Source organism: Cataglyphis hispanica, chromosome 24, assembly GCF_021464435.1.
Source record: "Cataglyphis hispanica isolate Lineage 1 chromosome 24, ULB_Chis1_1.0, whole genome shotgun sequence".
Classification (NCBI taxonomy): domain Eukaryota; kingdom Metazoa; phylum Arthropoda; class Insecta; order Hymenoptera; family Formicidae; genus Cataglyphis; species Cataglyphis hispanica.
In genome coordinates this window covers 2,097,448-2,125,261 of record NC_065977.1, presented here as the reverse complement: position 1 = coordinate 2,125,261, position 27,814 = coordinate 2,097,448, and the positions used below count along the sequence as shown (strand labels likewise).

The 27,814-nt window shown below is 31.6% G+C and overlaps 6 protein-coding genes across 12 annotated transcripts; 4 read left to right on the top strand and 2 right to left on the bottom strand.

Moving 5' to 3' along the window:
- Positions 1-3: 3 nt before the first annotated feature.
- Positions 4-5,718, top strand: LOC126858054 (probable ATP-dependent RNA helicase spindle-E). Of its 2 annotated transcripts, none has more exons than XM_050608052.1 (9): positions 4-212; positions 655-887; positions 970-1,270; positions 1,372-1,829; positions 2,068-2,413; positions 2,524-2,690; positions 2,812-4,428; positions 4,630-4,973; positions 5,349-5,718. In XM_050608052.1, the coding sequence occupies exons 2-9, from the start codon at positions 675-677 to the stop codon at positions 5,530-5,532; spliced, it is 3,630 nt and encodes a 1,209-aa protein (XP_050464009.1). In that variant the 5' UTR covers positions 4-212; positions 655-674; the 3' UTR covers positions 5,533-5,718. The 2 variants fall into 2 exon arrangements, with proteins under 2 accessions (XP_050464009.1, XP_050464010.1); XM_050608053.1 differs by having other exon boundaries at positions 2,524-2,694; positions 2,816-4,428.
- Positions 5,719-5,870: 152 nt separating this feature from the next.
- Positions 5,871-9,353, bottom strand: LOC126858072 (G protein pathway suppressor 2). Of its 2 annotated transcripts, XR_007688601.1 has the most exons (9): positions 8,928-9,353; positions 8,484-8,697; positions 8,255-8,402; positions 8,034-8,148; positions 7,921-7,971; positions 7,640-7,798; positions 6,883-7,007; positions 6,411-6,656; positions 5,871-6,023 (listed from the first exon to the last, which is right to left on the bottom strand). XR_007688601.1 is itself a non-coding variant. In XM_050608100.1 (8 exons), exons 1-8 carry the CDS (start codon positions 9,022-9,024, stop codon positions 6,474-6,476), a joined length of 1,092 nt encoding a protein of 363 aa, XP_050464057.1. In that variant the 5' UTR covers positions 9,025-9,353; the 3' UTR covers positions 5,871-6,473. The 2 variants fall into 2 exon arrangements, 1 of the variants encoding a protein (XP_050464057.1); XM_050608100.1 differs by having other exon boundaries at positions 5,871-6,656.
- A 150-nt stretch (positions 9,354-9,503) lies between these two features.
- Positions 9,504-11,778, top strand: LOC126858075 (CDAN1-interacting nuclease 1). The gene is made up of 6 exons (XM_050608105.1): positions 9,504-9,764; positions 9,997-10,101; positions 10,241-10,371; positions 10,467-10,546; positions 10,716-10,765; positions 11,049-11,778. Exons 1-6 carry the CDS (start codon positions 9,664-9,666, stop codon positions 11,434-11,436), a joined length of 855 nt encoding a protein of 284 aa, XP_050464062.1. The 5' UTR covers positions 9,504-9,663; the 3' UTR covers positions 11,437-11,778.
- Positions 11,779-11,784: 6 nt separating this feature from the next.
- On the bottom strand, positions 11,785-13,982 carry LOC126858073 (protein FAM50 homolog). 2 transcript variants are annotated; one of them, XM_050608103.1, is made up of 5 exons: positions 13,729-13,982; positions 12,702-13,465; positions 12,353-12,507; positions 12,140-12,252; positions 11,785-12,053 (listed from the first exon to the last, which is right to left on the bottom strand). In XM_050608103.1, exons 2-5 carry the CDS (start codon positions 13,357-13,359, stop codon positions 11,933-11,935), a joined length of 1,047 nt encoding a protein of 348 aa, XP_050464060.1. In that variant the 5' UTR covers positions 13,360-13,465; positions 13,729-13,982; the 3' UTR covers positions 11,785-11,932. The 2 variants fall into 2 exon arrangements, with proteins under 2 accessions (XP_050464060.1, XP_050464059.1); XM_050608102.1 differs by having other exon boundaries at positions 13,733-13,982.
- Positions 13,983-14,753: 771 nt separating this feature from the next.
- On the top strand, positions 14,754-18,801 carry LOC126858057 (dipeptidyl peptidase 3). Of its 4 annotated transcripts, none has more exons than XM_050608064.1 (5): positions 14,754-14,918; positions 15,169-15,323; positions 15,793-16,090; positions 16,209-17,973; positions 18,147-18,801. In XM_050608064.1, the coding sequence occupies exons 1-5, from the start codon at positions 14,790-14,792 to the stop codon at positions 18,302-18,304; spliced, it is 2,505 nt and encodes an 834-aa protein (XP_050464021.1). In that variant the 5' UTR covers positions 14,754-14,789; the 3' UTR covers positions 18,305-18,801. The 4 variants fall into 4 exon arrangements, with proteins under 4 accessions (XP_050464021.1, XP_050464023.1, XP_050464024.1 ...); XM_050608067.1 differs by having other exon boundaries at positions 14,801-14,918; positions 15,192-15,323; XM_050608066.1 differs by lacking the exon at positions 15,169-15,323 and having other exon boundaries at positions 14,759-14,918.
- A 398-nt stretch (positions 18,802-19,199) lies between these two features.
- LOC126858064 (DNA polymerase alpha subunit B) lies at positions 19,200-27,631 on the top strand. The gene is made up of 7 exons (XM_050608077.1): positions 19,200-19,356; positions 19,934-20,165; positions 20,270-20,324; positions 25,194-25,288; positions 25,979-26,767; positions 26,855-27,067; positions 27,214-27,631. Exons 1-7 carry the CDS (start codon positions 19,278-19,280, stop codon positions 27,527-27,529), a joined length of 1,779 nt encoding a protein of 592 aa, XP_050464034.1. The 5' UTR covers positions 19,200-19,277; the 3' UTR covers positions 27,530-27,631.
- The last annotated feature ends 183 nt before the right edge of the window (positions 27,632-27,814 follow it).

The following is a 27,814-nucleotide window of genomic DNA, read 5'->3' as shown; positions in this document are numbered from 1 at the left end:
CATTGCAAAAAGTTCATACCAGGGCGGATTATTTTTTATTCCCGGAATTATGTACGCAGTTCTAATCTTGGACAAATACTTTAGGAAGAATATATGAAAGAAAAAAAAAAAGAAGACGCAGAAGTGTATATTTTCTAATTTATCTCTATTCACGCTGGCATATTCGTCACTAAGTCATCGTATATATTTGAGAGATAGTACATTTCGATAAGGTAATTTTAGCACTTTAATCTATGATTGCATATATTATTGTGTTGCATATAGTGTTTGCATATATTATTTTAATCCCATTGGAACTTATGTGCTCGTAAAAAGACGTTAGACTTTCTCAGTTCCTTTCTTACTTATATACACTTGTTATATTTATTGTTTTCATTTGTTTTATATATATACATATATATATATATATATATATATATATATATATATATATATATATTTGAGAGGAATAAAAGAATTAATAATCTGAAAATTTTTATTTTTAAAATTCTAAAATTTTTTTCTACTTTTCAATCCGATATTCGTAACAAATTGTAGCCTTTACAAAAATTTGGCAAACTACTCTTGAAGAACATGCAATATAAAAATTTGTAAAACTATTGCACAGCTTTGTGATTTTAATACAAGTTTTTAATTGTTTATAATATTAAACAGGTCATTAAATCATTATAACAATGAATGACGATTTGATAAACGATATTCTGAATATGTACAAATCAACTAATCCACTCAGAATAGTAATGCCGTCTTCTAGTAGTCGAAAAATGGTGCAGAATGATAGAGCTTTACATCATATAGAATCTCATGATGTTAACAAAGATAGCCTGAAATTAGAAATGGATTATGTGAAAGAATACAGACAAAAAGACGACCAAGAATATTTACAGGTAATATGATGCTACAACTATATAATAATGTTAACATTTTACAAGTATTTTTAATTTGTCCTTTTTACCATTCCTTCCATAGTTTAAAAATAATATTATGCTTGATAAAAATGATCACTTGGACAATATGTCGGAAGTCACCGCATTTGGATCAGAAGCATTTAGCAAAGAAAATACTGCTCAAATTTATCGAACCTATAACTTTGCTTACCGACCTAAGACTAATTTACCTATTGTTTTTATGAAAGATAAAATTGTATCCATGATTGCGAGCAATTCTGTCGTTGTTATCCGTGGTTCTACAGGTTGTGGAAAAACAACACAAATACCTCAATTTATTCTCGATGCCGAATATAAGAAGAAACAACATTGTAACATTGTAGGTATGTCCTGCCCGACTTTAAATTCTTTGAATTTTTTGCTATTACAGAATATTACTTTAATATTATTGACATTTTGGCAATATGAAAATCTGTATTTGCAGTAACGCAGCCGAGACGTATCGCTGCTTTGAGCATCGCAAAAAGAGTCAGTCAGGAAAGAGAATGGCCCGTCGGTACGCTTGTAGGATATCAAATGGGTCTAATAAAGAATACATGTCCAGACACTCGTATAACATATTGCACGACCGGTGTGCTCTTGCACAAATTTGTAAATAAAAAGCATATGATGGAATACACCCATGTTATATTAGACGAAGTGCATGAGCGTGATGAAGACATGGATTTCCTTCTGCTCGTGGTTAAAAAATTATTGCGTACGAATTCCTCCACAGTTAAAGTTATATTAATGTCCGCTACAATCGACGTAAATAAATTGGCTGAATATTTTTCTTCTCCTGTGGAAAATAAGCTTCTACCAGCACCTATTATCAATATACCGCAGTGTAGTCCTTACAATATTTCTATATATTATATAGATGAAATAGAAAATTTGGGTAGCGTAAGTAAATATTTTTTAACCACACACAGATAAATATTTTAGTATTTGGGAACAAGCACTATCATTGTTTGGTTTGGAGGAAAGAAAAATATTATATATTAATATTTAAAGATTTTTTTAAAATTTCTTTATATACACACATATATATAATCAATGTTATTAACAAATAATTATCTTTCTTTTTTGTCTCATAATGTTAATCAAAGAACTAATCATGAAAAATATTTTTTTCGGATAGATACCTAAAATAAACGACGATGCACCAAGATTCACGCATGAGATGGTTGAGTTTTGTACACATATTATACAAGTTTTTGATTCTATTGATGGAAAGAATAATGATTCATACAAAAGGTATGCCGTGTTAATATTTTTGCCTGGACTTTCTGAAATCGAATATCTACGTTCGATGCTTTCATCAGAAAAATATGCGAGTATGAAATGGGATATAATTATTTTACACTCATTGATCTCGACCGAGGACCAAGAGAATATATTTAAAAAACCACCACAAGATTTCCGACGTATTATACTTTCGACAAATATCGCTGAAAGTAGCGTCACTGTGCCAGACGTTAAATATGGTATGTTATTGTCAATTGAGAACATTTGTTTATCGAGAGGAAGAGAGAGAATTTGCTTTTTCAATTTTAATTTATAAAATTATTTAGTTCTTTTTCTTTTTGGTTTTTAGTGATTGATTTTTGCTTAACGAAACTTCTTATAACTGAACCTGGATCCAATTATCAATGTCTACAACTTTGTTGGGCAAGCAAATCAAATTGTCAACAACGTGCTGGTCGTGCAGGTCGTCTAATGGACGGTAGAGTATATAGAATGGTACCAAGATCATTTTATGAGGCAAGTATCATTTTTACATGAAATCGATTTCCAATAATCTGACCATATCTTCTTTCACATGGAATATAATTTATAAATATTATCTTGAAAATTGCGTTTATGTGTGTGTATGTGTGTACAGACAGTACTACACGAAGAATCTCTTCCGGAAATGCTCAGAATTCCACTAGCAAACGTAATTCTCAAGACAAAATTATTGAACATGGGCGAACCAAAAGCTCTGCTTGCTCTTTCTCTGGATCCACCCAATCTCAGCAATTTACGGAATACTACATTACTGTTGAAAGAAGTGGGTGCATTGCTTGATAGGGACCAAAGTATTGAGGAATTTGATGGCGAGCTGACGCTTCTAGGTCGTGTAATGGCCGCCCTTCCATTAGACATACATATTACGAAGTTGATCGTCTTGGGTCATATCTTCGGTATTCTGCAGGATACGATCATTATCGCGGCCAGCATGTCTGTCAAGGATATATTTAATATCAATTTTCACGAATTACAATCGACCTATAACGAGAAACTGTATTGGGCCGCTAACTCGGACAGTGACAGCATAGCATGCTTGAATGCTTTCAAAGTATGGCGAAATGATAAAGCGAATCGTCGTATAACTAACCAGCAGGAGGAAAAAGAATGGGCTAAGCGAAAAAGTCTCCGCGTGAAATCGTTGCGCGAGATCGATGCTTTTATAGCTGAGTTAATGGTGAAATTACGCCGTTTTGGTATAAAAGAAACCATGGGTAGCAGTAAAAATACTTGGGAAAATCTTTATATTGATCACACTTTTATAATTAAAATGATAATCGCCGGTGCATTCTATCCAAATTATTTTATGAAGTTTCCAAACAAAATAGAAGATTGCAAACAGAATATAGAGAAACAATTGTCGTTCCGTAATCCGATAAATACTGTCATTCTACGGGGATGGCCGTTGCATCAGCCCGGATCGTTGTACTCCAAGAGATTTCAGGAGATCTTCGGACAGCATATAGGGTTAAAAAATAACGAGGATATAACTGTATCCTTCGATGGATCAACCCGTGTTTACATCGAGTACGAGGAAAATAATCGCACACCCGATAATTACTGGTTCGTTCAAAATTGTATCAAGATGAGACAATGTCGAATTCCAATCGAAATACAATTATTAAGCGAAACAGATGCTCATCGCCGAGCCGAGAAACTTGGTCTTACAAAGGATTACGGAAAAATCGTTTTCTCTCCTTCCAAATCGCAAGAACCACCGTACAAACGATACATGTATGATAAGAAACCATATCCAGAGTTACCGGAAGAATCCGAATATCAATCATTAAAAGTGAAATTGCAAGGTCCCTTTTCACCGATAGAGACTCAATTGATCCATCTGGTGAGCACCGGAATGTCGAAATTTGTGAGCGTGGATACCACATCAGTGAATTCCGTTCTACTTGACACCTGCTTGGATAATCCAAGAGGATTTCTTCTCGTGGCGCAAACTATTAATAGAAGTTCTAAAAATGATGCGCATTTGATCTTACGAAATACAACTCTCTTGCCTAATACGCCTGGTCTCGCATCATTAATCACTTTAATTTTTACGCCGTACATGGAACTAAGACGTAATCCTTTAGGCACTTATTACACAGGTGCTCTATGTGGACTAGGGTATGATCCTTCTACAGGGAAGAGCTTATTTCCAGAACACGATATACAAATTATTTTCGACAATGAGATTACAATGAACGACTTGCGAATGGTATGTCATTAATATTTCAAGTTTTCGTTTTTATTACGCAATATGTATATAATATATCAATATACTTAAAGTATCTGGGAGTTTCTTGTGAGAGAAATTTTTTTTTTATTATATAAATATATAAAATGAAGACAATTTATTATACATTAATTGTAAAAATTATATAAATTGTAACAGAAATTGTAAAAATTCTGTTGGCAGATAAATAGATTGCGCCACTGGATGAATGTTGCAATGCACTTTAATGAAGACGACAATATAGACGAGGAGACTCAAAATGAGCTGACTATAAAGTGCCAAAATCAAATTAAGAATGCGTTCAAAGAAATAATATATAAACCTCGTAAGATACAGGAGCCAATCTTAACTAATAATTTCGAGAAATGGAATCTCTATGATGGATCTCTATTTCTGGAGCCTGCTCGAGAAACCTCGAGAAAAAGTAATATATACCGTCTACACAAAGCATTGGAGTTGAACGAAAAAAATGATAAACTCGAAGAAATAATCAAACATTTGTTAGAATTGGAAATTCTGGCTCACAAGTATGTACATTTATTATCATTTATTATTACTTTCTTTAGAATCTCTATGTAACAAATGTCCACTAACATTATTATTTGCAATGTATATTTGCTGTCGTTTTAAAATCGAATATAAAATCACATTATTTTAACACAATACAAAATTTTTCGATATATTATTACATATATTTTGACTATAGAATAATTAATTAATCTATAATATGTATCTTCTTTTATCTCAATTATCTTCAAAATATTGAATAAAATATAAATTTATCAAACATTCAATATATATTTAATTATTTTTTCTCTTGTATTTTATAATGAATTATTTAATTAAATAATAATTAATCTAATCAATTATTAATAATATTAATGATATTTTACTATGTGTAGAGATCCATATGAAACGAGTATTGCACCTGTTTATTGCAAATTATGTCTAACAGAAATATGTGGCATTATCAATCTTCGTGCACATTTATGTTCAGAGCAACATACAAAAAAAAAACAAATGATAGATACAACTACTGAATTTGGAGAAGATCTGCAGAGTATTCTAACAAAAATGAGGCTATAATACATGTGATAAGTAAAATTATAGATTGCAGTTGATTATTTTCTCTTTTTTTATTTTATAAGGTATATTTCTATGCACATGTATATTCTATTTTTTATTTGATTGTGTTCAGTTTATTAGACATTACATATAAAACCAAAGATTTCATTTTATACATAATTAACAAGTAAAGTATTATTAAAAACTTTATGATTATATTATTATAAAAAGAGACAATTGTTGGGTTTTCCAATATATTTTCTTTTCATTTTTGGTTCATAATTGAGCACATTATTATTCTTTATACTTCAACATTTTCATCGAAATTAGTTTACTAATATAAAACATATAAATATAAGAATTTTTTATATTGTATTTTCATATTGTATTACGTCTCGTATAATATAGCTTTATATTCATACATTTTTTCATGGTCAAATTATATAATTTTATACACAAATATTCAAAGAGATATCCATACATTCTCTCTCTCCTCCCCCTCCCCCCTCCACCTTTAAATAAAAATAAGAGTGCACGAATTTTTTTTTACTTTAGCATTTTTTAAGCATAAAAATATATCAAGGCAATTACAACTACAGACTTCTAGAAAACAATCAGTTGTCTAATTTTTCTTTGATCAATTTATCATAGATTGCAATATTTTATACCCTGCATGAGAAACAGCTAAAACTATTCTATAGTATGAGAGGTCTCTTACAATGAATTTTTAGTACCAAATAAAAATTTTGAAATTCATTCATTTACTTATTACAAAATCATTTCCAGATTTGCTTGTGGTGACACATCGAGATAGCGACAATGATAATCAATGCACATATTTTAAAATCTACTTATGTTAGTGATTGATAGCCATTCCACACAATTTAAAATCTACTTACATTAGTGATTCCATTGTTTTATCCAATTCTTAAATTTCTTTCATAGATTTCTTGATACGCTTATTATATTTCTCGTTGAAGATAGCGTGCTCCAGGTTGCGTATATAATAGCCTACCAGGTACGTTAGCGACCGCGCCGCTGACATAAGTACCAGGAGATGGTGGAGGTGGCGGCGGGTATGGACCAGGAGGTGGTTGAGGTGCTCGTACAGGATAACCCGAAGTAATGCCGCCCGTTTTTGCGCCCTGCATTTAGAGATAAAGATAAAAGTTTAGTTATATGTAAATATATGTAACCATTAATACTTTTATTGCGATATTATAATGATTATTATACGGAATATGCAAACAAGTCAAACTTTAGATGCATGCACTGTTCGAATTTCATCAGTATTCATCAGATTGGTTTTTTTTTGGTATTTTTCTAAAATATTTAAAAATATAGAGAAATAATATAGTATTTAAGCACAACCTGAGGTGGTTGCTGAATCGGGATAGCTCCACCATGAACAGTAACGTGATTTGTCGGTCGCAGGTAAAACTTATCTTCACCATAAGCGCCTTTATGCTCCATTGAATGTAAATTAGTTACATATGCTGTAAAACATATTTAATTTATGTAAATAAAGGATGACAATTTGTAAGATTTCATTATTTCTCTTTTTCTTCAATATTCTATTATTAAATATTAAAATCGGATATATATTGTAAAATTCGCCAAGTGATTAATGAGGAACCCAACAAAATCCTTCTTGAATATCAAATAAGGATAAAATTATAGAATTATTATTTTTTATATCAGATTCTCATTTAGAAATTATCTAATTTTAAATCTTGTGTTCTCTTATAATATTACTCGCTTAATTTTTTTTTAAATTAATCTTGTAAAAGAGGAAGAAAAAGAGATGCAAAAAATCTCGCAAACCATTTTTAAAAATTAATGTTTGAAAAAGTTTTAAAAATTTTTTGTTTTGATTTTATAAAATAATTATATAGAAATATTTTGATGTAAAAGCTTTTATATAAAATATTTTTTGATATCTTAAGTTTTCAAGATATATTGAAAAAGCTAAAAGTTATTCTGTAATATATTTTTAGATTAGATCATGTATATGAATTTATCTTTCCTTTTAAAATTTCTCATTAAATGCATCATTATATAAAAATAAAAATTTATATCACTTTATGAAATAACATAATATAAGAATTGACTCAATAGTTAATATTACCAGTCTGATGTGTAGCTAATGGTGCTCTACCTCCCGAAAGATAAATGGGTTTAGCCGATTCCGAGGATTCTCGGGACGGTTGTGACGCAGGTGTAGAATAACTATAAACACTCTGTCCTGTGGGTGTCGAATAGAAATTCGATGTAGAATATTGATTTTCTGTGAAAAAAATATGCAAAATGAGTAAGATATTTGCAAATATAAAAGGAATAGCTTGTACTTTCACGTTTTTTAATAAAAATAGCATAAAACTAGTTACAAAAAAAGATTTATTTACTTACTGTTCCAAAGAACTGCTCGAGAATCATTGGATCGTCTAGCTTCTTCAGATTCTGCGAAAATACAGATATAATAAGATAGTATTTAATATCACAAATGATTTTTGTATACTTACTAGAAGGCTGGGGATTGTAATTTGGAATGGATGGTGGTGGTTTATATCCATATACACTATGATATGGAGATTGAGTAGGTGGTGGTGATGGACTGTGGGTTCTTTTTAAAGTACTCTGTAAGGAGAAATATATAATTAAAGTTTTTATAATATAAGAGAATATATAAAATTTATACTTTAGCATATAGTATATATATACTATATGCTAAAGTTACACATACGCTCTGTAACAAATGCGTTGGAGCACCAACTGCAACTTTGTAAAGAGGACTGCTGCTTCGTGCTATTGGCAAAAACAATTGAGGATGTACCACTCTTGGACCTGATGCTGGATATCCTCCTACTGTTGTCAAAACTTCGGAAGAAACACTAAAAAATAGAATCTTTTTCCATAAATTTTATAATTCTTGAATGCATTTTTTTGTAAGGATTGCAAAAAATGGTACAAACCTGGTTTCTTTTATAAGTTGTCGTCTTCTGTCATCCTCATTTAAAACTTTCTTCAACTGTAAAAACAACTGATGTTTCTCATCTTTCAATTGAGCTAACTCATTCTCCAAGGTAGAGATTTGTTCCCGCGTTTCACCTAATGTCATCACATCTTGCTTCTGTTGTCGCTCTCTTTCCTTACGTAAACGCTCTTCCTCTGCATCAGCTTCTTGTTCTGGGATATAACATGTACGTATAAAATATTACCACAAAAAAATTTGTTTTTAAAAAATCCATATAATTATATATTCAAAAGAATTATATAATTCAGAAAAAAACTGCTTTCATACATAAATTAGAATAATTAGATAAATTAAAATAATTAAACGTAGAAAGTCTGTATAAATATGTATACATAAGTATATACAAGTTCTGAAATTATAAAGAAAAAAATTGTTCCCATACCTTGCTTCTTTCGTTGTCGTTCTCTCATAATATGAATTTTTAATGCCTGCCACATCTGCTCGTTGCGTTGAGGTGGTCCAACTAACATTGCCGGCATTTTTTCGTCCCAATAGTTTTTCACACTCACGCACACACTTTCTCTCTTTTTTTTATAATACTATGTATTTATTACATTATATGTAATACATACAATAATTTATTGCTAACCTATAATACTTATTTTCTAATTTCTCAATGACACTGTCGTGACACTGATAACGATAAAGTAATTCTACAACTTGAATTATTGATATAATATTTATGCAAAATATATTTTCGACTTTGTTAAAACGACTATATAAAATAAGCACTAATTAATGTTTGACGTACAAGAAAATTCTTTATTGAAGCCTAGCTGCTAGCTAAACAAGTAACACCTGTCATATAAGAAAGAAGAGTATATCCATAGCATATAAAATATATAGATGAGCACAGTGAACTCATTAAGACAAAAGAAACAAAAATTTCTTTGTCCTGATTGGTAAAAGTCTACTTCAACCTTCAACGAGTAGATTTTAGAACACAATTCAAAAGTTGCTCTGGTATCCTTCAAAATCAGCTGGTATCCTCTAACCATAAATCCAAAAAGCTTCATTTATGTATTATATGTCCATTAAAGTTGATCTCCATATATAGGAGCATCAATAAATAACACAATTATTTTTTAGCAAATTTTATTTTCTAATAACTGGTATAAATGATGAAGACTGAAATGTATAATGAGATAACAACGACAATTCGTAATTTTCGAGGACTGTCAAAAGACTGTGTCAAGATGCTGAAGGAAAAATATAGCGAGTAAACAGTTCTTTTTTTCAATAATATGCACATATCACTCAAAATAAATACTAAAGTTAAACATAATTTATTGATTTATAAATAATTCTGCAATTAAACATCACAATTTTATATATATATATATATATATATATATATATATATATATATACATATGTCATCTTTTTTGTATTAATCAAAAACATGTGATTCTCAAAATATCAAAAAGTCTTTCTTTTTCTTATTTGTACAGCATCCACTCAAACACATTGCATAGCATCTTATCTTTAGAGATACAACAAAAAATGAAAGTCAATCATATCAAATTATTTGGGAATAATAAAAGTTATTATGACAGGTAAATTAGCTTTTAAAAATAAGATAATTATAAATGATTTTATAAATTTTTATATATTATTTTAGGAAAATATAAATTAGTGTTCATAATTGCAATTATCTTTACTCTTTTATATTATGTTTTTTTTTATGAATTTTAGCTATTTAGAGGCAGTACAGAATGGAGAGCCAACAGGTATTTTATTGAGGATGGCTAAAGATATTGATGCTGCGCCAGCTTTATTAGCACGTAATGTCTTGGAGAAATATTGCATATGTGACAATGCAAATGGTATGTAATGCCTAACAGAAAAAGGCACTGAATAATTAATAAGCATTAAGTTATAATTAAAGATATAATTTTATAATATATTAAAATTATTTCAGTTTCAAAAAATGTAATTACCAAGTTATTTAAGGATACTACACTCATTGGAGATAAGGATCTTGCATATGAAATTTACCTGGTAATCAGTCAGTATACTGTTTCATAAAAGAAAAAGAGAGATAATTACATACTTTATCTTGATGACAGATGTTTTGACAAATCTAATATATTTAATGACAAACTACTTATATATCTTGAAAAAAGTTATCATTTTTTAAAGAACTCATGATATAATTTTCTCTTTTCAGTGCATATTATACGATGATCTATATGGTCCTATAGCAGATGCTATGGGAATGTAAGTATCTTTCATTGTAGTTAATGACTGCCCCATTTTTTTGTCAAATAGAATTACATATTTTATTTTAAAGAAAATAAATTACATAATATTCTAAATTTTTATTAAAAATTCTGACACTTACTCTTCTATATTTTCTCTCATATTTATTAATCTTGCTATAATGTAAAATTGTAATAAAATAATTATTACTACTAGATTACAGAGTATAATAAAAACTTATTAACTCAAATTTACAATAAATTTTAAAATATATTATCATGAAAGATTATATCTTTTTCAGTTGCATAGGACAAGAATACGAAATAAAGCTTCAAGATTGTTTAATACAAAGAAACATCGCATTCCGCAATGAAGAACACTTACGATTACGAGGATATGATAAGACTCCAGACATCAAGCTAGAAGTTCCAATCGCAGTGAATGGCTATGTAATAAATTGGATCGAATCCAAAGCACGATTTGGTAATGTGGAAGTTCATCAAAAATATATAAAAGAACAGTTCTTAAGTTATTGGAATAGATTCGGATCTGGACTTGTTATTTATTGGTTTGGATTTCTTGAGAGTCTGAACAAATCAACTGAGAAGAAGTTCATCATAATGGATCATTTTCCCGAAAGTATTACGCATATGGACCCGACTTGTATCAAGCCTGTAAATAGTACATGATTATTATCGATATTATCGTATTTATATTTATGTTGTTGTATAATTATCTTTAAGACGATGGAAGTAATTGTAAATAGATTTCTCGACAAATGTATCTAATGGATTAACATTATACTTTTTAACTTTTGTTAAACAGATAGAATTGTCTTATATTTTCATGTTGATTATACAATATATTCGGATGATTAAGATATTTGTTTTTTTCTGTTATTAAATTTTCCCTTTACATCTTGTAAGATGTAATTGTATTATATAGATAAATAAATAAATCAAATTACAATATCAAAGTAAAAATACATTGCTACAAATATATACATATATTTTACAATGTTATAACGAATCACTTGCCTAATAAAAGAAAGATATTCATCTCAGCAAAATTTTAAATTATATACTCATTTGTGTACTCATTTGAATATTCAGAATCTTAAATTTAACAGAATATGACAAATATTATTCTCGTTTTGTGTTAAACAATTCGTTGAAACAAAGCTTATCAAATTTTATCTTTCTTTTTATTTTTATCCGATACTGTATATTTGTCATAACTTTTTGTTGGGTCAAAAGGTTCCCATCTACTTGCTGGAAAAATATGTTTATTTCTCTCATACCATGATCTAAAAATATAAAGAATTATATAAAATATGTAAAAAAAAAGATAAAAACAATAATACAATTAGATTAATATTTTAATAATAAATACCTAAGTAATACTTTTCCAGCATGTGATTCTTCGGTTTCAACAGAAGCATCATGCATAACTCGAATATCATCGTGAACGTCAAATGTGAATAAAGGCCCACTTTTCCCTCGTGCCTAATAACATTATATAGATAAGATGCAAGCATTATAATATTGCTATGAATTTATATATATTTATATATATGAATTTATATAATATTAAATGTCCTCTTACCTTAGTTACGATAAAATCATAGAAGGTGTAATGATGTGGCAAAATAAGATCTTCTTTAACATACATTAATTGATCTGCCATGACTGTCTTAAGTTCGCTAAATTCACGCCTCAAAACTTCTAAACATCTCTGAAGAAGCTGATAAATAGAATTACCTGTATAGAAAAAAAAATTTTATTTGCAATAGAATTGATTATATGTAATACTGACTTTTATATATATATATATATATATATATATATATATATATATATGCATATATGTATGCATACACATATACACATATGCACACACATATACAAATATCAGATACTGTTTTAGTAATTTAAATCTGTATTCAAATGTTCACCTTTTTTCATTATAACGCTTCGACGATGACCAGATCCATCCCAATAGCTGAATGTAATTTCAATCTCTTCTTCCTTCAATGCATTCTGTTTTCTAGTCCATTCTTGTCTCAATTCTTCCCTAAGTTTATTTTCTTCCTCTTCCCTTTCTCTATCTGGTAAGAAACTTGTATCCACATCTGGATTTTTTTTTATCTTTTTAATAACAGACTCATTACATTGGGTATTTTCCGATTTTGCAGATTTTTCTATACTGTCATCCTCCGAGATCTCGTCTTCCTCTTCTTCATCTAAGTTAAATGATAAAGCTTGAATCTGTCTTTTTTGTTTATTCTTTTCCGCTTGTTTTGCCGCTAATGCTCTTTCCTTTTCCTGTTCTTTTTCTCGTTCTTTTTGAGCAAGTTTTCTTTCACGTTCTTTCACTATATTTTCCTGCTTGGCTTTCATCTCATTCAATGTAACTAATCCAATTGTGGAAGTCTTCAATTGTTGTTCAACGGCATTATAATGGGTTGCAAATTTATTCTCTATATTATGAATCTTTAAGTCATCTTCAATTTTCTTCTTTCTTAGTTCTATTTCTTGCTGAGCAATTTCTCTCTTCTTCATTAACTGCATAGCTCGACCAGCTTCGCTTGCTGCTCCTTTGTAATGCGCCATATTTTACAAGATTGATCAAACTCAAATCTCTACTTTTTACAATAAATAAATAAATCTCTCTTTTTCTCTCTTGATGTCTCCACAAAATTTTTTATAGATAAAAATCCTAAACAAAGATATGATGTTAAAACATGTATTATTTTTTAATACAAGATATAAATAACAAGCAGACATACACACATATACATACAATTTATAGAGAAATCTATGTAACTTTTAAAGCTTTAATTTTTAGCATCTAAACATCTCTTTAATATTTTTATAACCTCAGAGTTTGTGATTTGAGAATCTTTGCATACAGACAAAAATAATTCAAATAAATTTTTTTAAAATCTATATAAATTTCTTTACAATATACATCATACATACTCACTAGTAGTACAATTTTTGAAATATTCAAAAAGAATTTATGGATTTAAATAAGCAATCCATTCATTGAACTCGTCATTCTCAGTAATGAAATATCCTTACTTATTCTTATATATAATAATATATGACTAAGAGTTTGTCAATATAACGGAGTTGTGTACTTTACAATAAACTCAATTAATTACAAAACAAAGAGATTTGCAGATCTTGATAAAAACTTTATTTCTCGTTGTTTTCGAAATCATCAAAGTAATGAGCAGTCAAAACATTGAGTGCATTTAATATAAATTCAGCTGTTCAATGATTATTCGTGATTGGCGTATATTTCTGAATCAATCCAAAATCTAAAAATACCTACCAATCACGAATAACCATTCATAAGTAGCCCAATGAGAGCGATGTAGTATTAAATGTCCATTGGTCTAATTTATAACATCACAAGCCACAGATGATAGAGATGTTGGATTTTTCGGCTATATTTTATGAATTGCCATCGTTATATTTATATTTGTTGCATGTTTGTTGTCACATGTCACATCTGTCAGAGATTTCATCTGACAATGAAAGAGACTCGAACATTGAGCTCTATAATATATTCGAGCCTTTCCTATATCCTATATCCATTATCCTGTGGAAAAACGAGGGCAGAGAAAGAGAAACATGCATGAGAACACGTATCTTCTCGGGTAGATTTGCATTTCTGACATAGTGTAGCATTTAAATTAAAAACTATGTTTACAAAATATAGAACTCAATGGACTCGAAGGGAAAATTGAAAATAGAGGATTTGCAGTAGAAAAATTTGATTATTTTTTTTCTTAAAGTATATATATATATATATATATATACGCATTTTGCAACATTAAATTAATATATATATAAAAATATAGTTTTGCATTTTTTAATCAACAGTCATAATACAGAAGTATATTTAAAATAAATATGTGTGGAAATACTTAGAGAATGATACGGCATTATTTGAAATAACCTCGACTTATAAGAAATATCTAGACACGATACGTTCTTTCGAAAAGTGACTGCATAGTAACAGGAATGCATTTATGATATCTACGGCACCTACGAAACGAGCTTATCTTATCTGTTTCTCGAGCTACTCGATTAAAAATAAAAAGCTTATTAAAGCTCTATCTTCGTTCTGCAGTCTCGTTCTTTGCTACTTATTTGATTCGGTAAGCGAATAATTCAAAACTTTTTGTGAAATTATACATTGTTTTTCATCAAATTATATATTATTTTTGTTATATCTATTGGTAGCGATACCTAAAAGTGTTCAAAATTTATTATTATATATTTTACATGATAGGCGCGCAAACTAAGTAACTATTTATTCGAAGTGACATATATCACTCCACTACGTTACTTTTTTTTTATTATATGCTGTAGAAGTCTCGACATATAATGTCTATTAATATGTTAAAGTCACAAGTTTTAGATGCATTTAGGTTAATCGCTGTCACTAACTGCAAGCGATCGTATTTTACGTTGCCATACGTCGCGAAAGTTGCCCGCAAAGCAAATTATTTAAGCATCGTACGCAGAAGAATCGAAAATTCAAGTGGCAAACAGTACTTGTGGTGTGTGTGATATATTTAATTTCTTGTCTTATAGATATGAATTTCGAATTAGAAGTCTTCTTAGATGATAAACAAGTGGTAATTTACTAATGACGTACTCGAAACACATTCAACTTCAATGAGTTCCACAATGCTATAAATACAAAAGAAATTACTTTAATTACTACTTGCATAGTCTTTTCTATTGTCATGAATAAACACATGAATTTTTGCATAATATTGAAAAATTGATCTCGAAATTATGCATTGATATGAATTTTTTTTTTTTTTAGTACGATATCAGTAATAGCATAGTTGAACAGCACTTTCGTTAATATTATTATTTAGCATATTTATCATTCATCATTATTTAGCATTTTTGCAAGCAACATTTGTGTTGCTTATTATAGATAAGAATTCATACTTTAAGCAATATATAGTTAATTTGTATAGATAAAATCTGTTTTGTAAAACTTGTTTTGTTTTTTAGTGTGAAACAAGTATATTCAACAATGAGTATGGACATTACTTTGTATACATTACCAAATAATCAGCCTATTGTTGCCCTAGAATGTGAAACTGCATTTAAAGCTTTGACACAAAAGGAGAAACTATATGCCCATTATTTGAGTCAAGCAGCATGGAATGGAGGATTAATAGTATTGATACAAACATCACCGGAATCTCCATTAATATTTGCATTGTTACATAAAATTTATCTCGCAGAACCTATCGATGAATTGAAAAATGCTGCCACATGTGCCAATGTTACTGAAGATGAGTTTACGGTAAAAAGAATTGTTTCTTTTTAACATATTGCTTTTATGCTGTCTCTTTTACTCTTTTCTATATTTGCAGACTATTAAATATATGCATTAAATATGATGAAATACCTCTTTTTTTTAGGCTTTCCTAGTTTATAGTTGTGGAATATTTGCTAATGCAGGAAACTACAAAGCTATGGGTGATACTAAAATCATCCCCAATCTTCCCAAAAATGCATTTGAGACAATAGTGAAAGCTTCAAAAGCCTATAAGGATAATCCTACAGAAATACATGATATTTGGGATAATATATCAAACACTCTGTACTCTTTAGATGGCAAGTTGAAGTCACTAGGATTAAATGATAAAGGTATCACAACTTATTTTTCTGCTAACTGTACTAAAGAGGATGCAGATAGAATCAATGCATTTATGGAACATAAGGGATTGGAATCCTATAATGCAAGATGCTTTAAAACAACAACGAACGATCCTTCAGCTAACGATAAATGTATCGATGTATATGAAATCAGATTGGCATCTGTGGAAACTTTAGACGATCCTAAAATAACGCTACCTGAAGAAACATACGGAAATGCTAGATTTAAAATCACAAGAGGAGATTATAGTAAACTTTTGGTGCCAGTTGTGGAGAACCTCAGAAAAGCCAAGGAATACACATCCAATCAGATCGAAAAAGATATGCTAAATAAGTATATTGATCATTTTAAAACAGGATCTTTGAATGATCATAAAAATGGTTCTCGTCTTTGGATAAAGGATAAAGGACCAGTTATTGAGACTTATATTGGCTTCATTGAGACATATAGAGATCCGGCGGGTCAACGAGGAGAATTTGAGGGTTTCGTGGCCATGGTAAATAAAGAAATGTCTGCAAAATTTGCTACATTGGTTAATAAAGCCGAAGAATTGATTCCCAAATTACCATGGAACAGTGATTTTGAAAAAGACACATTCTTGAAGCCAGACTTTACCTCCTTGGACATTCTAACGTTCGCGGGTTCTTGTATTCCATCGGGAATTAATATCCCGAATTACGACGAGATTAGGCAATCAGAAGGTTTTAAAAATGTATCTTTAGGGAACGTTTTACCCGCGCATATGAAGGATATTAACGTGATACCGTTTCTATCTGAAACTGACCAGGCGTTGATGCACAAATACAGAATAGCTAGCTTCGAGGTGCAAGTAGGTCTACACGAGCTTCTCGGCCATGGTACCGGTAAATATTTTAAACAAACAGGGCCAGATAGCTTCAACTTCGATCGTGACAACGTAAAGAATCCTCTAAATGGAAATAAGATAGACAAATATTTTCTAAAAGGAGAGACCTATGATTCCAAATTCGGTCCTATGGGATCTTCGTACGAGGAATGCAGAGCAGAGGCGGTCGGTCTTTATTTGAGTTTGGAGAAGGAAGTGTTGAATATATTTGGTTATGAAGGATGTGAAGCAGATGATATAGTCTATGTGAATTGGTTGTCTCTATTGTGGGGTGGTTTCGCCAAAGCTTTCGAGATGTATCAACCGTCCACCAGGACGTGGTCGCAAGCTCATGCTCAAGCACGCTACGTTTTGCTCAGAGTATGTCTGGAAGCGGGACAGGATTTTGTTAATGTTGTTGAAACCGAAGAGGGAAAGGATCTTCTAATGACTGTGGATCGAAGGAAGATTTTCACAGTTGGTAAAAAGGCCATCGGAGATTTTCTCTTAAAATTGCAAATTTATAAGAGTATGGGAGATATCGAATCGGCTAAGGAAATGTATGATAGATATAGCGAAGTGCCTGAAAGTGGAGCGCATCCATGGGCTCACTGGAGAAACATAATTCTGTCTCGCAAAGAGCCTAGGAAGATCTTTGTTCAATCAAATACATTTATTGATGGTGCGTGTTAAAGTAGAAAATTAATAACTATATATCTCAAAGTTAGGAGATACATGTTTTTTGCACGTTTTTAAATGATGTTTTTAAAACATGTGTTATATCTGAATTATATATGCTTATTGATTTTTATGAATAAATTTTTCTTTTAATTTTAATTTTTCTATTTGTTTCAGGCTTTGATTCTAGTAATGTAATACTGAAGAATTACGAATCCTCATTTACAGGACTTATTCAATCATGGATAGAGAGGTTTCCAAATTTAGACACATCTCAAACACTGATAGAGCTTTGGAACAAAGATAAACATCATTTTGAATCGACAAATAATTAATCAAAGCACTTGTGTATGTGAACTGTTGAAATTTTAAAATTTCCATATAACGTCTTCATATTTAGTTACTCTTATGAAGCTGAATTACTGATTACATTATTTAAAAGTATTAAGTTTTTGCAATATTTTATTTCTATGGATTAACAATATTTGATTTAATTTCAAAATTGAACATGTACATATGGAGTGCGCAACAATTTAACTATTTATAAAGCTGTATCCACGCGCGAATGGTTATATAGATATTATATGAACAAACTGGTATATATGTAGCGTGATATTTATCGCTAAATGTCTTTGATATGCTAAGTTTTATATATTTTTCTAACATGTGAAACTTGTACACACCCAATTTAAATGAAATTTGGATAGCTATATTTAGCGCTAAATATGCGTAAACACATGAGAGAAAATGCATTTAAAAATTATAAATTTCGGAGCTTGTATGGAACATACAATATATAAAAATAATTCTAATAAAAAAAAATATATATATATATATACAATTCTTTATTCTATAAATATGTTGAAATATTTGTAGATTTAGGAGTCTATGCACATTTTTATTAATATATAAGATAATTTATTTGTAAACAATTTAGCACATACAAAACATTAAAATTTATTTAAATTTGATTATTTAAATGTTTGAAAAATCGAATTTTGCTTTCTTTTTTTTACTCTATTAATTTTATATTTATATAATATTACATGTATACAACATAATTAATTAAAAATATTTATCTTATATTTTTGATTTCTTTATTTAGAAAATCAAGAGAGAAATCTGAACGGCGTCAACTCATTTATTTCGCGCATGCGCACTTTGGACGATGCATTTAGAATATCACAGGGAGTTTCGTTACTGTGTAAGTATTGTGTCTATGGTTTGAGCTTTGCTGCCGACTTTGCCGAGTGCTGAGTTTTGGCGGCAAGAGTGATCGAAAACAGAGCAAGTGTTACTACATGCAAAATGGAGAAGAAAGATTCTCTGCGGAATTTGTTTCAAGAGTTAGGCTGTAAAGTCGAAAGTGATGCCATTCTCGATAAATGCAAGTGTATCTTTTTTTATCCTATATAATTCATGAAGATATCGATAATTTTCCCTTAAAATTACAATCTCGTGTTTTATGTTGATTTAATCATGAATGTAAAACTTGTCAAAAATTAAATTTTAGAATTACATTTTTGAACGATCAAGTGAATGTGTATCTTTTCTAAAACGGCAATTTTATATATAATGCAAAAAGGATATATATTTTACTTTTCTCTCTCTCTCTCTTTGTTCTTCTATAACCTTACTTTTAAAATTGACAAATATTTTACAATTAGCTATTTATAACAATTTAAGAGATTTGAAAAAAGAGAATACTCTTAATTTTAATGATATAATTGAACGTGTTTTTTTTATTTTTTTCTAATTCTAATTTTGCAAAGACATGAAAAGAATTATAGGAATTAAGATTAAATTTGTACAATATTGATGAAGTTTATTTTAAATCAATTAAAATATTAGTGTTATTTTATGCTGATTGCATTTCATACATTAAAAATATTCGAAATTTGTTTTCTGAGTTTAATTGAAAAGCGGATATAATTGAAATTAATGATTATATGACTATGATACAGGTTTCGAACTTTGTGAGTCTTACAATGTGGATGTGGAGAAGCTTACAGAATTGTGGCTTACTTTTTGCGTTAATAATAACAATGACATTGATCCTACTCTTGATGCTCTCGTCAACATGGAAAATGTAGTCTTAAAGAAGGATTATAAATTACATAATTTAATCATGGAAAATAATACGAATAAAAAACAAAGTACAATGGATAAACAAGGATTTAGTGCAAATAGAGATATGTATCTTTTAATATCTTATAAAATTGTCTTTATTTTGAGACATAGATAAATAATAATTTAAGTTCTTTAATGCATATATTGCGCCTTACATATGAACATTATAGTGAAAATGATGATATGCTTAGCATGTATGGCTGTGCCGAACCTAGACTACCAAAGGTGAGTTTTTATTATCTTTATTGATTTGGTTATATAGAAGATAGCAATAAATATATAGCTAATTAAGGTATTCCTTAATTACAAAATACGAAGATGCGACTTTATTTTATTAAATCATTCTATAAATTTCATTTAGAAATAATATACGTAATACCATACAGTCAGTTTGTTTTTAAAATATAATTTGTGCTTGCAAACATGGCAAATGTTCGAATTTTCTTAAACTTTTAAGTTCGTGTGAACGGATAATAATGCGAGATACCTGTTGCCGGAATGGCAGGAATGTCTTTATAACAGTGCTATTCTTGGAAGGATCACAAAGAGGTTCCTTCAAAACACCGAAACGAAACAATTTTCTTTCAAAAGATACTAAGAAATGTATTAAGCTGATTTGTGCCATTCTGCCAACATTGTCTCGCATTCCTTGCAATCGATTTATAGTATAGTATCCCTTGTTTACGCTTTTCGCTACATTGTGCACTGCTTTCTCTTCATATGTATGCACGCATGAATTTTTATGCCGTTCGAATGTGTAGAAGCTGCATAAGATTTTACGAAACGTATCGCCCCGTCGACAGGTAAATCTTTTGAGAAACATAAAAGAGGCATCGTTAAAGGATCTCTCATGTATAGAGATATGCGTATATGTATAATAATTCCCACTACAAAAATCGTCCACATTATCCCGCCTCTCCCTTCCACGAAGGATATTCCGTCGGATTGGGTTGGGGAGGGGAGAGGGGGTGGGGACAATCCCCGTTTCTATTGGTGGAACGAGGACAGAGCGCGCTAATCCAGCGTGATGAGGAAGAGAGAGAGAGAGAGAGAGGGACTTTCCTTCTCCCTCCCCTATCCCGAGATCCGAGCAGATTTCTTTCGAAGGGCACGATTTCAGTTTTCAAGGACTCCCCCAGTGTACGTCGTCGGTTCGTCGCTCGCGTTCGCGCATGTCTCCTCGGATGCGGAGATTCGTACTTTTCATGATCCACGCTCGCGCATTATTTTCCGCTCGGTGCTCATCGAGTTAATATACTTTGCAGTTACGCGATTCGTGTATTGCTACGGATTAGCTATTATACGGCTCGGTAATCTCGATGGCGTCGCCGATGCAACGCCACCATCGGCGTCTGACACACGGCGTCTCTCGTCGCGAGTGAAATTCTCTTCGAATGATCGGGGGGGCCCCGCGATTCTTCACGAAACGATCCGGTTCCGAAAATCTTTAAGCAGCGATCCCGTATCGATCAACGTTATCTGTGTATATGTGTGTGCGTGTGTGTGTGTCATGTGTACATGTGGGGGTGTCGTTTCTAAAAAGTTACGTATCGCCGACGCGCGAGTTACGTGACGATGCGCGACGAATGCAAGAGAGAAGCGACAACTTTGGCGGCCATGATGGATTTTGGCGCGAGTGAAGCTCGCGAAGGCGAAATTAATCATCGCGATGATCGCGTGGCGATACATTTGTCGCGATTATGTATATAGCGGCGATGGACGCGATCGCGAAAGCGGAAATCGGAGGGACTCGATCTCGTGATAATGCGTACCGCGCGGTTACGCGCGCATGCGCATTCGTCGGAAAAGAAAGCGCGCGGACACGAGTGCGTCGACCGTTGGTTCGATGAATTCTGTTGATCGCGCGTCGCCTGTTGCTGGTACAACCTGTTGCGCCCACCACGACACACAGCATACACTCCGTTCTTATTTTAATCTTTAATATCGCTCGTAAAATAAAGCCCGATTGCGGATTCGGTTCTCGCGAAGAGAAGATTTTATTAGATAATTTTCTTTATTTGTCGAATGAAAGGTCAGTATGAGTATGGGATTAAAATTCAAATTTTACACTATTAAGGATTAATATAATTTATGTTTTCAATGTTTATCACACATTGCAGTGAATAGATATATTATTTCCTTCAATGGTGCAAAAATTTGAATCGTGATCTCTGTAAACTTCTTTTAAAGCCAGGATCTTTTTGATTTCATTTTACTTGGAAAATTCATGTAGTTTCTTTTTTTGTTGTATTATATAATATTTCAAGATATAATATTTATAATAGGAAATTAAATTAAATTTATAAATAATATAAATTTATAATATTTCAAGATTGCTGATACATATGTACAATTATTTTTCTTAAATCCTTTCATTTTTTTCAGTCTTTAAAATTATGTAAAGGAAGAAAACAAATCTTGTAATCGCTTAAGGAATACGACGTAAAGGATTTTCAACGTCAGATTTTCCAGCGAATCTCATCGACAATTACCGGCTTTCGTTGGTTCGCCGCAAACTTTCTCTCCGACCATTCGTCGAGAATCAATCGACAGGCCGTTCCGTGTTCCCGCCGATCGGCAATGCGAATAATTTGCATGTAGCGTATTCGAGCGACGAGTTCCTCGTGGCGTAGATATGTTGGTGCCTCTCTCTCTTTCTCTCTTCATCAATTAAGTACAATTGAGCAACAACTGTTCCAATCTCTTCTCTCGCCCGCACGGCTTTCGGTCCGTCGGACATTTCTTTCATCTCTATCCTTTGCACCGCGTGACTCATGTCAGATGAAAGATAGATCAATATCCGTGGAGGTTTAAACGCGCACTAAATAGTCGATCGGGACGGTTAGATCGTTCCATTTGAAACGCAAGTACAACCGTTGAAAATTTTTACTTTTTCAACGAAAATAACAGATCGAAAGATGTCAAATATAAACAGGAAAAAAATATTGGAGCGAAGGAAGAGAGAGAGGAGAAGGGGGAGGGGGGAAGTCGATTGAGACACTTTTAGTCTCGTAAATAACTTCTTAGGATTTATTTCTGTATAAAATATTACAGACTGAGAAACTTTTTATTTTCAATTTTTTTTAACAATTCTGAAGTTGAAATTTTTTTTTTTTACAACAAAAGTGTTGAAGGAGATAAAGTTTTCAAGATAGTTTAAATCACTGAAAATGGAGAGCTTTTCAAAGAGGAATTAAATTTTAAGGTACAAATATAATAAAATCTTATTTCTTATCTAGATTTGAGCGCTGATAAACGAGATTAAGTTTTTTTTTTTTTTTTCTTTTTCTTTAGCAAATATATACTGATAAATTTAACTTTCTGATAATTTAAATATATTGAAACAAATCTGTAGAGGCTACTTATTAAATAGATAGATAATGTGTGTATTTGTTTCTATATCGATTATACATTCTGAGAATATTATGTGACCTTTCTTTGTCAAAATTATCGAGTTAGAACGTCCCAATAAATCAGTATATTTTCTATATCTTCTCATCGTGTCAGCTTGATAAAAACGAATAGTTCGAACGAAAAGTCAAACTAATTCCAACAATAATATTTACGGACACAGATAGCAGACACAGAGAATAGTCTATTCTACGATAAAAGCTTAGTCAACGAGACGAGTTATAAAACTCGGTTTTCTCGAAAGCAGAAATTTCATTTTACGTATTTCGTTTTCAGATGCGGAAAAATACTTTTTCGATTATACTACGATTTATTAAACACCTTCATATTTTATCAAAATATCTCTGTTAAGAGAGAGAGAGAGAGGGAGAAACAGGTAGACAGATATTTAAATATTTGCCAGGAGTCAAAAAATTCGTTTTGCTAATGCTCGGTATGAAACCTTCGCAGTTCGTCGCGCACTCAACGAGGGAGAGAGAAGGAGAGAGACAAAGAGCGTGAGAGGAAGACAGGACATGTTACGTGTGTGCGAGGAACGTTACTCATGTAATGTAACGTACATACGCGGTTACAGGCGATCGTGAAGCGTCTCGAAACCGAGAACGAACCGCCTCGACTTGGATCGAGCGGATCGGATGGCATCGAACGCGAACAAGCTGGGACTGTCTCTTGAACTTGATTGAAACAATGCGTAATAAAGCGTAAGAGAGCGAACAGGTTAATCGCAGTTAACCTTTTTATAACCAGCAATGGCGATCGTTGTTGTTTCCTACTTGCTGTATTCGCGTGCACGCAACGCGTTAGCGAAGCGTTTTTTATTGCGTTTGCGAGAGCCACCCTCGGAGAAGGAAGAGAGTCCACAGGGCCGAACAATTTCTTTTCGAATTTGTCTAATGAGTGGCGGTCTAGTGCACGGTCGATAAAGTTGTGACTAGATCCACACTCATTAAGCACGTTCGAGCATCGCAACCAAGCTCGTGTAAAAATCAATCGCCGAAATTGATAAAATGTCACCCGACAACAATTAGTTTATTCGAGACAACACGTGTTACACTCTATAATCGAAAAATAATTATGTATCGAAGTAATGCGTTCTTTCTAGATTGACCGATCCAATAATAAATGTCTGAGATCTTTAAAAATGAAACGTAAACTGCGATATTATTGTAAATCGGTTAAATGTTCGGTGACGAGTTTCAGAGACGAAGGAAGAAAGTAATTCCATAGACGAGTATGAATTTGGTGCACGTACATTATATCATTTCGTGACTAGATACATACTCGTCTACGGTAATCTATCTTGATACCAAAAGTACCTCCTTTGAATGTGTGTGTGTATGTGTGTATCATTAAAATATATATGTGTGTGTGTGTGTGTGTGTGTGTGTGTGCGTGTGCGTTACATATTTCGTAAGATTTATGCGTGCTCTCGAGGTAACATTGATGATAAAAGACTGTTATTTTACTACAAAACCTGTTTTATATATATATATATATATATATACGAGAATGAAATTTTTCCTACAGTTGTGTAATACATAATCTCTAATCTTAGAAAATACAAGATGGATTTGGAAAGCTTTTTAATTAAACGTTCACGTGCGTTGTAATTATGTTGGCTGATGAGTTTGATGTGCAATCAGAAGATGGGTAATGCGTCTGTTTTCTTTTGTCTTGTTGCAGCGTGCGCGAAGTCCAGAGATTAATACGGATGCTCGAACGGATAAAACGGAAGTTGCAGAGTGTTCGATTCCACCAGACAGTTACATCGAAAACTTGTAAGTAGACGCTTTTTCAGCAGGTTCAAGTCTGTCGTCACTAATTGATTGAGACTTTATATATAGTTGAGACAATATTCTAGTATATTCTTGAGACCAAATCGAAAATTTTTGTATGATTCTTTTTCTCTGGTGAATAATCATTGAGATATTAATTATAGAGATTCTTTCGCGTATACATAGAGTGTCCAATCTAATTTGATTATCTTAAATACTTTACTTATTGATAATACGAAAAAAATATCCAAGAACAAAGGCATTTATTTGAAATTGACAAATGAGCGAATAATTTTTCGAGATTTTAAAATTATTGATATTTTTAAATGGAACTCGGTTGATCCGTTTTATATTTTTTTTTTAACTATATTAGCACATGATATTTTAATACGTTCTTTCATATTTTATGTTTCCAGAAAGGTATAATTATTTGAATTGTAAATAATATTAGTAAATTTTTATATCTTTAATATCAAACGGTTGTAAATTCTTTTTTATCATATTAAATTGCAAACATTGTTAAGCTTTTGATTTTATTTATTCTAATTCGATTTAAAAATTTATTACAATTAATTTGATTTTATGATTATGAAAAATCGCATTATTTTTGTAAAATATATTATATAATCAAATAAAAAAAATTAGATATAATTTACATATATCACGCTATAAAAAGATCATATTGTTTTGAAGTACACCAAATCAGCGTAATGCGACGGACAAAGGAAAGATCCTGCTCTCCATTGGCGAGACTGTCGCGTCGTGGAAGAAGACAGGAGATTATGAAGTCGAAGTCACAAAGTCCGACGAATCGCATGTTCCCAGCGACGCAAAGTATATGTACGAGATCCTGTCGAAACAAGGACATCTTTTCACGTTAGTGTGTCGGAGTCTAGGCAGTAGGCTATTCAAGATGTGGTCGGCAGAGACGACGATGACCGATAACGTCGCTGCAGAACTACGTTATGTGAAGAACGTACGAAGTATAAATCAGACGTACTTTCGAACATTCGGTCGCATCAACGCGAAGAAGGAAGCGGCGAACTTGGTGATGTTGGAAGGTTGCACGAGACGAAGGGGCGCTTCGATGGCTGATTCGATCGAGCTGGACTTTCGCAATCTGAAACAGTACTCTGTATTCTCCGGGCAGATTGTAGCGGTCGAAGCCACTAATCCGGTAGGCGACGCATTATATGTGAAGGAGATATTCGCGAAGGCGTACGCACCATCCGCACCCGCACCTAGACTCGAATCAAAGATTAACGTCTTTGTCGCGGCGGGACCGTTTACCGCGCTTAATAACACGTTTTACCAGCCGTTATGGGATTTGATGGAGAAAGTTGCATCGGATGAACCGCAAGTTTTGATACTCGTCGGACCTTTCCTCGAATATACGCACTCCGAAGTACAAAATAATCTCATTAAGGATACACATCAGGAATTCTTCGAGAAAATTCTTACGAGGATAATGGAATCGACGAGGTAATGTATAGGATATTTCTCTTCATAATTATATTGATCAGATTGATTTGCAAAAAAAATTATATTTTTGTTTTTATTATAATACAGGAAGAATACACAAGTCGTGTTGGTAGCTTCTAATCGCGATGCACATCACGAACCTATATTTCCAACTCCTCAATATGCTATTTTTAACAAAAAGTTGCAAAATTATCCGAATTTAAAATTGATGCCAGATCCTTGTATATTGGATGTTGCCGGCTTGAAGATCGGAGTTACATCAGTTGATGTAATCAAGCATATCGGGAAAGAAGAGATATCGTAAGTATATTACAGAGTCCAATTATTAAAAAATTGTAACAACAATGAGATAATGTTCTTCGATTACAACTATCATAAATATTTTGTATACAGAAAATATATATATTTTTTTACAAGAAATCTAAAAATGCGTGCATTATTTTCAGAAATATAACAGGTGACAGACTCGGTCGTCTGGCTGATCATGTGCTCGCTCAAACGTGTTTCTATCCCGTGTACCCTCCGCCCGAGGATTTGAACGTGGACACGGATTTATGGGAAAAGTATGCATTTTTCGATCAGCAACCGCACGTGTTAATTTTACCATCCGATATGCGATCTTATTGCAAAGTGATCAACGAATGCGTGACTCTGAATCCGGAACGCATGCACAAACACGCTTATGCCAAATTGAGTGTGAAACCGACCCTTGGCGATAAATGGAATTCCAATAATATCTCGTGCGAGATCGTCAAAGTTTGATAGCTTTAAGACAATGTGTATGTAATAATCAGTTGAATATTTTTATATTTATATAATATCGAAAATATGTTTATGAGTTACTATAATATAATCTTTTTTTTTTACAATTCTTCCTTGTCTTATTTTTTGTCTTTTAATATTTAATTTATATAAGTTTTCTAAGTCAAATTTTTTAAATGTGCAGAATCTTTATTTGTATATAGTCTTCGTTTTATGAAAAAATTTAAATACATCAATTTATAAATATATATAGGAAATATAAATTATTTGAGTGGGATTTAACGA

Bases quoted from the DNA above. Each gene is read 5' to 3' on its own strand.
- LOC126858054 (XM_050608052.1), top strand. From the start codon at position 675: ATGAATGACGATTTGATAAACGATATTCTGAATATGTACAAATCAACT. The intron at 2,691-2,811 runs GCAAGTATCATT...ATGTGTGTACAG, and splicing joins TACCAAGATCATTTTATGAG to ACAGTACTACACGAAGAATC. The intron at 4,974-5,348 runs GTATGTACATTT...TACTATGTGTAG, and splicing joins TTGGAAATTCTGGCTCACAA to AGATCCATATGAAACGAGTA.
- LOC126858072 (XM_050608100.1), bottom strand. From the start codon at position 9,024: ATGCCGGCAATGTTAGTTGGACCACCTCAACGCAACGAGCAGATGTGG. The intron at 7,972-8,033 runs GTAAGTATACAA...GTATTTTCGCAG, and splicing joins TTACAATCCCCAGCCTTCTA to AATCTGAAGAAGCTAGACGA. The intron at 7,008-7,639 runs GTAATATTAACT...TATGTTTTACAG, and splicing joins ATTAGCTACACATCAGACTG to CATATGTAACTAATTTACAT.
- LOC126858075 (XM_050608105.1), top strand. From the start codon at position 9,664: ATGATGAAGACTGAAATGTATAATGAGATAACAACGACAATTCGTAAT. The intron at 10,547-10,715 runs GTAATCAGTCAG...TTCTCTTTTCAG, and splicing joins TTGCATATGAAATTTACCTG to TGCATATTATACGATGATCT. The intron at 10,766-11,048 runs GTAAGTATCTTT...TATCTTTTTCAG, and splicing joins ATAGCAGATGCTATGGGAAT to TTGCATAGGACAAGAATACG.
- LOC126858073 (XM_050608103.1), bottom strand. From the start codon at position 13,359: ATGGCGCATTACAAAGGAGCAGCAAGCGAAGCTGGTCGAGCTATGCAG. The intron at 12,253-12,352 runs GTAAGAGGACAT...TAATGTTATTAG, and splicing joins ATGATTTTATCGTAACTAAG to GCACGAGGGAAAAGTGGGCC. The intron at 12,054-12,139 runs GTATTTATTATT...TTATATTTTTAG, and splicing joins GCTGGAAAAGTATTACTTAG to ATCATGGTATGAGAGAAATA.
- LOC126858057 (XM_050608064.1), top strand. From the start codon at position 14,790: ATGATATCTACGGCACCTACGAAACGAGCTTATCTTATCTGTTTCTCG. The intron at 15,324-15,792 runs GTGTGTGTGATA...TTTGTTTTTTAG, and splicing joins AGTGGCAAACAGTACTTGTG to TGTGAAACAAGTATATTCAA. The intron at 17,974-18,146 runs GTGCGTGTTAAA...TATTTGTTTCAG, and splicing joins ATCAAATACATTTATTGATG to GCTTTGATTCTAGTAATGTA.
- LOC126858064 (XM_050608077.1), top strand. From the start codon at position 19,278: ATGGAGAAGAAAGATTCTCTGCGGAATTTGTTTCAAGAGTTAGGCTGT. The intron at 19,357-19,933 runs GCAAGTGTATCT...ACTATGATACAG, and splicing joins TGATGCCATTCTCGATAAAT to GTTTCGAACTTTGTGAGTCT. The intron at 26,768-26,854 runs GTAATGTATAGG...ATTATAATACAG, and splicing joins AGGATAATGGAATCGACGAG to GAAGAATACACAAGTCGTGT.